This window comes from Psammomys obesus, unplaced genomic scaffold (genome assembly GCF_907164565.1).
Source record: "Psammomys obesus unplaced genomic scaffold, mPsaObe1.curated_primary_1811, whole genome shotgun sequence".
Taxonomy (NCBI): Eukaryota; Metazoa; Chordata; class Mammalia; order Rodentia; family Muridae; genus Psammomys; species Psammomys obesus.
In genome coordinates this window covers 24012671-24022893 of record NW_026596040.1, presented here as the reverse complement: position 1 = coordinate 24022893, position 10223 = coordinate 24012671, and the positions used below count along the sequence as shown (strand labels likewise).

Here is a 10223-nt window from a genome sequence, read left to right as displayed (position 1 = left end):
ATTTCCACTAGAAGCATGTACAAATTACTGCACAGCTTGCATTTCCAAGCCGCTGTGCCTGTTTGTTACACTCTTGCTTTTTCCTGTTTCTACCTTGACTCCCTTTCTAATGTCACCTAATCAAATTGTGTCTTTATCAGTCCTTAGAAGAATCACTTTTAGAATAAAACTTGGAGCTTTGATGTTTGTTTGTGTTTAACATATACTGGTCCTTGCTCTACCTGCAAACCTGATCCAGAACTCACTATGTAGCCCTGGCTGTTATCAAAGTTGTGATCGCCCTGCCTCAGCATCCTACATGACAATCATGTAACACTATGCTCTGCCTTTTTGTCCTCTTAACTATGACTCTCAGGGAGAAACAAGCCAAGCCTTGAGGAGTAAATATAAAAGCAAACCATCTAAAGCTCAAGAGAGGAGCTCTCTGGGTATGTCACACACCCGTGGAGCCTGTCATATGCCATATGTAGTCCATGGGATCATGCTCCACAAGACCAAGGGGTTCTCAGCCTCCTGGTCTATGTATCATTTCCATCTTTAACATCTCTTTATCATATTTTCTTACAGCAAGAACCAGTATCTGCAGGAGACATCAGAATCTTTGCCTTCTGTTCCTGTACAAATTTTGAGTAGAGTATTTGCAGTTTTGTTCTGAGTCTTAAGTGAGCCAAGGCATACCCTACCATGGGAGCTGGGATAGGTACAGAGTCATCCTACAAAGTGGGGACACTTTTAATGTAGGGTGTGAAGGTTGGGCTCATGTTTGCTTACTAAGTGGGCCAAGGCTAGTTCTAATGCTAGCTGTGAGCACTAGAAGGCTCTAACAAATCAAGAAATTATCATTTCACCCTTGCTCTATCTGCCTAACTTTACCTTTAATTATACAGACTCTTTTCACCAACAACCATCTCCACTCTCCTAGGACACTCCCACAGTTCTGTTTAAGCTTCTTTAGACATGCCTCCCTTGGATTTCCAATGTCAAGGGATTGAATGCTGGGATCAATACTGTATGAAAGACAGCCAGTTGGCCCACCTGAGACTCTCGCCTCAGCTGTCACCTTCTCTGCTTCTCAGTGTCACGGCTTATGGGATGAGGATGACGTTGTTGACAGTGGCACGGACAAGGAGGAGTCTGACGATGAGCTCTCCCTGGATCACGGCAGAAGAGGCTCTTCAGACTCACTGAAGTCCATCAACCTGGCTGCCTCTGTGGAGTCTGTGCATGTGACTTTCCCAGAGCAGCCAGCGGCCATCAGGAGGAAACGCTCCTGCAGCAGCTCCCAGATCTCCCCAAGGTCCAGCTTCTCTTCAAATAGGTCCAAAAGAGGTATCTAGTCCATGGCTAAAATAAGCCCCATGCAGTCTCATTTTTCTGATGTCTTTGTGTCTGGGGAGGGGAGTGGTTGGGTGCTACCAAGAGAAGATATTGTAACATGGAAGAAACACGCTCTGGCATCAGACAGACCCAAGTCTGGATTTTGTTTCATCTGTGTAGCTTCATTGTTCAGTACTTGTGAGTCCATTCAGGGACCACATTCAGGGATTTCAGGTAATAGAGAAAAGCACATAGCACACAGCCTAATTTATTTAAAGCACATGATAATTTACCCATCATCTATAAAAACTTTGCTGGGTGTACTATAAATCTTAACAGATTTTGAAAGCGGATTTCAATTTTACTGGTGAAGTTTTTTTTTTTTTTTTTTTTTTTTTTTTTTTTTTAGGGGATTGGGGGTAAGGTACTGAGGACTGAAGCCAGGATCTTTTTCATATTGTATGCTAGGCAAGTGCTCTACCACTGGGCTCTGTCTCTCTTTCCGTTTCTGTAGTTTTCATTCTGAGGTATGTCTCCCTCCATTTCACAGGCTGGCTTTGAACTCACTCTGTAGCATGGGTGGGCCTTGAGCTTTCGAATTCTCCAGCTCCAGCCTCCCAGATAGCTATGATTACAAGCCTATGCCACCAGGATCAGCCTCAGTTGGGGACTTTCAACAAAACTGTGAAGTTATTTCCTGAGCTAGTTATTAATTTCTTACTAAACAGTGAGTGTGATCAGAAAGTAGCTATCCTTTCAGGGGCTGTTTGGAAGTAATTGGGCCTGTGTAGTTATGGGGCTCATGCCTGATGCTTCCCCAGTACTCATTCATTTGTCTTCATAACCTACGTCTGAGTTAGATACTGGAAGACTCAGTCATATTGGTTTTATAGTTGAAGAAATTAGGATATGAAAATAAGTCTGAGTCACGTACCCCCCATCAGGAAAAGCTGAGACCCAGAGCATGACTGAGCATGAGTAAAACTATTTTACCACATGTTTCTTTCTGAGCAAAGGCTACAGAACCATGCAGAGAAGAACCAGTAGGTGTGAACCCACGATCTAGTCCAGTCTCCTAACAGCAGAGAGAGCTCAGCCTCCTAAATACTCAGTAGGGACTCTGAAAGCAATCTGTGCCTTACTTCCTCCGGGCCTCGCATCCTCTGTTTTAAGTGAAAGCCCACCCTCCTCCCAACCGGATTTCTGCTGGCACATCCACTGTTTGCCCTTCAGCCTGTGATTTCTCTCCTTTTTCTGCTCTTTCTAGGCAGCACGAGCACCCGAAACAGTAGCCAGAAAGGAAGCAGTGTTTTGAGCATTAAACAGAAAAGCAAAAGAGAACTTTACATGGAAAAGCTTCAGGAGCATTTAATCAAAGCAAAGGCATTTACCATAAAGAAGTGAGTGAGTAGACACATTTGGGCTGTGCGCTTTTTCTGGAGCTGGGGAATTGATACGATGGCTTCCTGTAAACCAGAGGTGAAGAGCTGAGAAGGAGTTTTGTTACCATGGTTATATTGTTTTAGAAACCATTTGTTAGTAAGTGCATTAGCTCAAGGGTTCATTTGATAAGCGTTCAGGTATTGCTTCTGAAAGCCCAGCCAGGCAAAGAGGATAATGAAGTCCACATGGATGAGAACCATGGTGCCCTTTCTCCTCCAGAGAGGAAGCTTGGTGACAGGGGGCCAGGCTGCCTAGTCAGTGTCCCACAGTTGGTCCTGAACCTACTTCACAGGTCCCTCCACTTGTTGCTGATTCAAAGAGGCAATACCCAAGCAACATCGTGGAGAAAGGCACAGCATGTCTGGGGTTGTAATGTGAACCAAGCAAGGGCCAGCCCTAAAGATAGATAGGCTCAGACTTGGAGATCTGGCAGCAGTTAAATGAGAACTTGATTTGAAGGCAGAACCCAAATCATAGTGAAAGATGTGGTAGAGGCTTGAAGGACAAGCCAGCGATATCAGGGCAGAGTGGTTGTGGCAGAGAAAGGAAAGAAAAGCCAAGAACAGCAGAGGGACACCATAATGGGCATAAGACCTCAAGCCAGAAGAGACAGGAGACATTTGTATATGCTCAGATCTAGCTATCCAGGGCTCAATACCCTCGTGGGCTCCCTCACTTTATCCTCCCCAGACCCTGTGCCTCAGTAATAGTCTCACCCTAATTTTATACAAGACAAAGGTGCAATACAGAAATTTCTGTAGCAAGGCTCCCATGTAATGACTAGCCGGACCCAGACAGCCATATCCCAGCACCTGGCTTGCAGGACTTTAGGCCATTCTGCTATGCTTTGGGTAAGAGAAGAGTCATGGCATCCTCTGGGTCCTAACTGCTTTGACAATCAACTCACTTCTACTCCTGAGCCAGAGTCTCTCCACAGGACTCTGCCTAAGCTCATAGAAGAAGGTAGAACTGCATAGAGAGGAGCAGGAGAAGTGGAATGAAGGTAGTATCAGTCACTGTTCCCTCTGGCCCTTCTGAAGCAAGCGGGCTTGTCTTGCAGGACTCTCCAAATCTATGTGCCCATTCGTCAATTCTTCTATGACCTCATCCACCCAGACTACAGTGCTGTGACTGATGTGTATGTGCTGATGTTCCTGGCAGACACTGTGGACTTCATCATCATCGTCTTTGGCTTTTGGGCTTTTGGGGTAGGTTGGGTCGAGGGTTTCCACTTATTCCCTGATGACAGACTTCCATCTTTGGGAACTGCCACTCATACTTAGCCTGTTCTGTCCTCCCCCAGAAACACTCAGCAGCTGCAGATATCACCTCTTCCCTATCAGAAGACCAGGTCCCGGGGCCATTCCTGGTGATGGTCCTCATTCAGTTTGGAACCATGGTGGTGGACCGTGCCCTCTACCTCAGGAAGACTGTGCTAGGCAAGGTCATTTTCCAAGTCATTCTCGTGTTCGGGATTCACTTCTGGATGTTCTTCATCTTACCCAGTGTGACTGAGAGGTAAGGTCTCCTCCACAGAGCCCCAATTGGACAGGACAGCAGCACAATAAAAGGCATGGATTGTAGTTAAGGTTTAGTTCAAATCTAGAGTAAGAGTTGATTCCCTCTCTTCAGTGCTTTAACTGTATTCCATCCACATTTGCAGAAACAAAGGTTTCAGAATAAGAGAAGTGATGGCCCCAGGTCCAGGGCTGACCAAAGATCTTTGAGTTGTGTTTGTCTCTACAGCCTAGATTATGTCAAGAGGAACTAAATCTGGTCATAGGTGCACCCTTCAGTAGGGAAGAGGACAGGAGACAAAGTTGTCTGAGATGCTCATGAGAAACAGGGGACCTGGCTGAGCAATATGTTGGGGACCAGGAAGACTCATTATGAAATGATGTGGGTTTTTTTTTTTGTTTGTTTGTTTGTTTGTTTTTTCTGCCAAAAAAACCAGTGCTAATGGTTAAAGTGGGATGAGAGTTAGGGTGAGTGAGTTTATAAAGGGTAGATAGTACTGAGCAAGTTTGGGTACACAGTAATCCCAGCATTCAAGAGCAAAAAGGCTCATAAGTTTGAGGCTGGCCTGGGCAATACAGCAAGACTGCATTTCAAGAATAAGGCAGCCTAAAGTTTACTAGGAGCAGGGCTTGAAAGTGGCTACTGGTTTTCCCCTAACACCTAGAAAGGAATCTAAAAGCCTTCAGTAAGCTAAGTTCTAAAGTAACCCAAAATCTCAATTCTCACTTCTCTAATTCACCCAAAGTTCTCCTTTTTCTCTTATAGGATCTTTAACCCACAGTTTCACCTCAAACAAGTCTTGTGACCAACTTAGGGCTTAATGTGTAAACAACTCAAGCAATATTAAAAAACAAAACAAAACAAAAACCAAAAAAAAAAAAGAAAACAAAGCAGATTACTGTAAACAGGAGACATCTACTCTGTTGGGTTATAGAAAATAGTGGCCCATAAAAGTGGAAGTGCCCAGGTCATGGAGTGAGGCTTTTATTAAGTAGAGGTTTTGTTAAATAGATCAGACGTTATATACACAACATGGTGTAGCTCAACTTTTGTCTTGAGCAGTTGTGTTCCCACATCAATGATGCTACATTCAGAGTGGTGGCTTTCTGTTTTAAACATCTTCAAGCATCCTGGGAAAAGTCCTCATGTTCAATAACAAGTTTGTTCTTTTGTTCAAGCCTCAGAGTCATCCTTAGTCAAGTCATATGAAAAATCTACAGATTGGGATGGTTAATAATATTTCTGTACTACATAAGGAAACTAACTCAGATGTAACATATAATGAAAAATTCCAAATTTGTCCCTAACAGTGAACTCATTGTAGCTATAGCTCATTAGAGCACCTAGCCTCTGACCTTTCCATTTAGTCCCATAGTAGTTATTACTGTTTAACAATACACTATTAGGATGGGAATACTTTCAAAGGAAAAAGAAACTGGGAGGATTTTCCTGGATCTAAAATAGATCAAATAAATAAGGGACTGTTACTCTGAAGATACCCAACAGTCCAGTAAAGTTCATATCTGCCCATGAATAGTGGGAGAACAAACCTCAGGTCATACAATTTGGAAAGGCAGCTATTCTGTACAAATAGTACAACTGGAAGAATTTTGTTGGTCTTGTTTGTTAGTTTATGATATAGAATGAATGTTTCTACAAATACTTAATAATATCTATGCCTTAAATCGAAAAAATAAGCCAAATTCCATGCACAAGGTAGATGATGAATTTGCCCATTTTTTTTTCTGATACAGAATTCTTTCTGCTATACATAAGCCAGGTTATGGATTCTTTTAAGTTAAAATGTAACTTCTTAAAGAATATACTTACATTTGGACTACAGCACCTGTATCACATATGCTGTATAAAAGTGTTTATTGATGAATTGACTCAACAATAATTTCATGTAATCTTAGCATTAGCAACTTAATGATAATGCACAGAGGATGCTCCATTCACAAAATCCAGATTTTTTTTCTTTTTTAGTTGTTAAATTTTTGATTTGGGAGTAATCCACTAGATAGAGAATTCTTTAGAATTGTCCTGAGGGGCAGAGGGGAAGTTTCTTCCTTTGTTATTCTGAACTGTTGTCTTCTGTACAAGAAAAGGATCCCATTCCTTGACCTCCTATCATTTTGCCTTTTAGGAAATTCAGCCAGAACCTGGTGGCTCAGCTTTGGTACTTTGTGAAGTGTGTATACTTTGGATTGTCTGCCTATCAAATCCGCTGTGGCTACCCAACACGCGTGCTCGGAAACTTCCTCACAAAGAGCTACAATTATGTCAACCTGTTCTTGTTTCAAGGGTGAGGCACTGCCCTGTCTGTCACAGGTGGAGCAGAAGCAGTGGGGAGGCAGGCAGGGTGTGTCTTCCGTGAGGAGGCAGGGCTGTAAGGCCTCCTGGAACACTGGCCATGTCAGCAACATATGGACCTTTCCACTTGTAATCACTGAAATGCTGCCAGGAAGTTGCCCTAGCATCACCACACTCGGTTAATTTTCACTTTAGTAACTTGCCTGGTTTACCATGATAGCTAGCGTTTGGGGGATTAATGTGGGGCTACCCCTCATTAATTAATCCCAAGGCTCAGGGATCATCGAAGGAGAGTGTTGGCAGAAAGATTCTAAAAGCCAGAGGGAGTGGTGTGAGGACAATAAGACAGTGTTTTCTGGACACAGCAAGGCAGTTGTAACAACGTGCATAGACCCACGTAAGATCAGTCCAGACAGAATCTCGGCTTGGCGCAAGGGTGTGGTGACAAACACCCACCTGAAGCTGAACTGCTGTTGGTTGGTGACTGCTGGGGACCGGGATTCCAAGGGTGTGTGTCCCGAGAGGTTCCCATGCTCCAGCAGATGATCCTACACCCTTTCCCACATAGTCTGCACTAAGTAGCCTCCATGGGTTTAAAAAATAAACAGCACATGGAGCTGGGTGGGAAAAAAATGATGAGACAGCTAGGAGAGGAATTATAGTCGATGGAAGAAGAGGTGGATTAGATTTAAAACACACACACATTATATGCATGTATGAAATTCTCAGGCAACAAGAGGAGGAGTAGAGTAGAAATACCTAATCCATAAATATTAATATATTTCTGGGCATAGTAAAATAGAATGACTGGAATCTGAACCATTCCAGAATACCTCCACAGTTGTGTGCAGTGGGTTCATCCCTGAAGAGGGCTAAGGAACATCGTGCTGCCTCAAGCAAGCTACCTTAGTTCTCCCACGTGATGATTCTACAGTAGCATACCCTTACCTTCCCCCAAAGGTTACACCGTGTTTTAAGAGATAAGGTGGCTTTAGGTACAGCTGACCCCTCTATGGCTCTGGCCCTGAGCCCTGGTGATAGTTCAGAAGAGGTGTTGAGTGCCTTTGGATGTTGTGATCAGCCACATGTTGAACTCCAGGCCTGGGCCTGGTTTCTTTCCCAGGCAAATGGCTTCTATTTAATCTGCAGAGCTGAACTAATCCAGGGAAGCGGGTTTGAATGATTACAAAATAGCTGTGGGATCCTAGAATGAGACCAGTTTCCCAGCCTGGGAGAAAATCTCTATCATTCAAAGACCCTGGAGTAGTCCTGAGAGCCTTCTGGAGCTCAGATTAGCCCATGGCTCAACCCAGCTCAACATCAACAGGTTTTGGCAGAAGCAGTTAGGCTCATTAACCTAGCAAGCCACTGACCGTGAGGCCTCTGGCTCCAGTGACATTCCCTGGTCCCTCTGCCTTCCCACATTTGCTCTCATCTCATTAGATGTTTACTCTTTAGCAACTCATCTATCAACAAAGCCAGAGTAACTCAAATAACCTTCTGCCCAACTGATTCTTACAGTACAAGCTCATGTGAAACAAACAGAATCAACTTCAATATTCTGTTAATGTGAAATCCCAGTCAGTTGCAACCATCAGAGAAAATAGGAATGAAAAGTATTAATATGCAGTTGTAGTCCCAGTTGGGTTTTACTGTGAAGATCCCCTTGAAAGTTTTTCTTAACTCGTGGCATTTCACACAAATTGTCGCGTGAATTCCTGCGGTGAGGTAGACAACAGGGCCTTCCTCCAAATGTCTGTCTGAGTCAGTGTGGTTCCCGGCAGGTTCCGCCTGGTCCCGTTCCTCACTGAGCTTCGGGCTGTGATGGACTGGGTGTGGACAGACACAACCTTGAGCCTGTCCAGCTGGATTTGTGTGGAGGACATCTACGCGCACATTTTCATCTTAAAGTGCTGGCGAGAGTCGGAAAAGGTAAAGAGCCATTGAAAGTGCCTCCTCCCTGCCTGCTGCTCTTGAGCACAACTCTGTCCCGAGATTAATTGTGGATGCTGCATGTAACGATGGCCAAACGGATGGAAGAAGGGGCCAAGACCTGCCGTGAGCTATGAATACAGCATTGATTTCCAACCCACTGGGGTTGGAGGCTTTAAAGCCGTTTCTGCTGTTGTCAGCAACAGGATCCCAGTGTTTTCTTCCTGTGGCAACAGTATCGTAATTGATGTAGGGAAGAGGTGGCATGCTGTCATGTGCCCCAGCTGTCACGTGCCCCAGTCACCCTGGAATACCCGCTGGGGAGCAAATGGAACCATTTGCAGAGAAATTCAGGTTGGGCAGTGTGGGCTCACTCTACCATCTCCTTCACTCTGGATGGTGGATAATTATGTTGGGCTTTCTGTTCAAGGAAATGAAAGAAAATGTAATTCTACCAGGTGACCATTAGGTTTACTGGATATTCTAAAAGCTTACCTTATGGAACTAGACAGAAACTCAGAACCAACATTAGCAAAAGGGTGGAAAGTGTCTCCCTGACTTAACTCAGAGATAATCTCTTTGGAAGAGATCTCCCTAATGTGCATGACAGCTAGAGGGCATTCCCAGATCCCCCTGGGCGGGTGCTTGTGTTTATGAGGTTTATGGAACTGAAGGGACTGAGACCTGTCAGTGCTGAGGAGACAGAGTCACAGCTCCACACTGCCACTGAAGACTTCCTACAGAACTTTTAGGAATCTCGGCTCAGGCCAAACCAGAATTTGTGGCTTTGGAGATGAAAAGAGTGTCAGACCTTTGCCACAAAGCAGAGTTGGAGATTTTTGTTACAGGTATTTTAACATAGGTTTTTTTACGCATAAGAGCTATGGGGGAGGGGGAGCATCAGAAGAAAGGTAGAGACACTAGACAGCACAGATGTGCAGCCAGTTGTCCTAGCTCTAGCCTCGGGCACTCTCAAATTGCAGTCAGAAGGCTGCTATGAATTTTTTTCCTTTTCTCTCTTTTTGAGAAGTGAAGGTTTCAGGCTGGCTCCTCGGGTAGGCTTATGCTCTAATAAACTACAGCTGGGAGCCCTAAGCTGCTAGGACCGGGCAGGACTTTGATACATGTTCTTTTCCCGGAAACAGGGTTTGTGATGAGATTCCCCGGAAACTGCAGGTTTATGGCTGGGGAGGGGGTGATGGGCCCCCTGGACTGGAGTAACGACTCTTGGGAGTTGCCAATGTGGGTGCTGGGAATTGAACACCGGTCCTCTGAAAGAGCAGCCAGGCCACTCATCCATGTTTCCAGCCTCTTGTCCTTATTTTAAAGAGCAGAAAAACTGGAATGATGACAGAATGCCTTAGTCTGTTTGTTGTTGTTTTTGTTTGTTAGTGTTGCTGTAACAAGCATCTGAAACTGGGAAATTTATAAAAGGAGGGGATTGATTTCCACTCTGGGACCGACAGAAAGCAGAGAAAGAACCCAACAAGGTGTGGGAAAGGAGAGGGGATGGCCTCCTGTGGTAACAAGACCATTCCTTAAGAAAAATTCAGTTTCCTCACTAGGACTCCTTATTTGGCCCAAATCCCTCCCCCTCCCCCACTTCCCAACACTGTGGAGAGACTGCCATTCTGACTGGTTCTCTGGGAATAAACTATATCCAACCAGAGGGGAAAATAGGAATAGCTCTTTAGCAGAGG

General features: G+C 44.5%; 1 protein-coding gene across 3 annotated transcripts in view; it reads left to right on the top strand.

Annotated features, from left to right (window-relative positions):
- Positions 1–10223, top strand: part of Piezo2 (piezo type mechanosensitive ion channel component 2) — a 348488-nt gene that overhangs the window by 325589 nt on the left and 12676 nt on the right. For all 3 annotated transcript variants that reach the window (XM_055622927.1, XM_055622925.1, XM_055622924.1), the window contains 6 exons: positions 1077–1329; positions 2585–2717; positions 3821–3968; positions 4064–4278; positions 6425–6583; positions 8376–8523. In XM_055622927.1, coding sequence (XP_055478902.1) covers positions 1077–1329; positions 2585–2717; positions 3821–3968; positions 4064–4278; positions 6425–6583; positions 8376–8523 — 1056 coding nt within the window. The remainder of the gene's footprint in view (positions 1–1076; positions 1330–2584; positions 2718–3820; positions 3969–4063; positions 4279–6424; positions 6584–8375; positions 8524–10223) is intronic.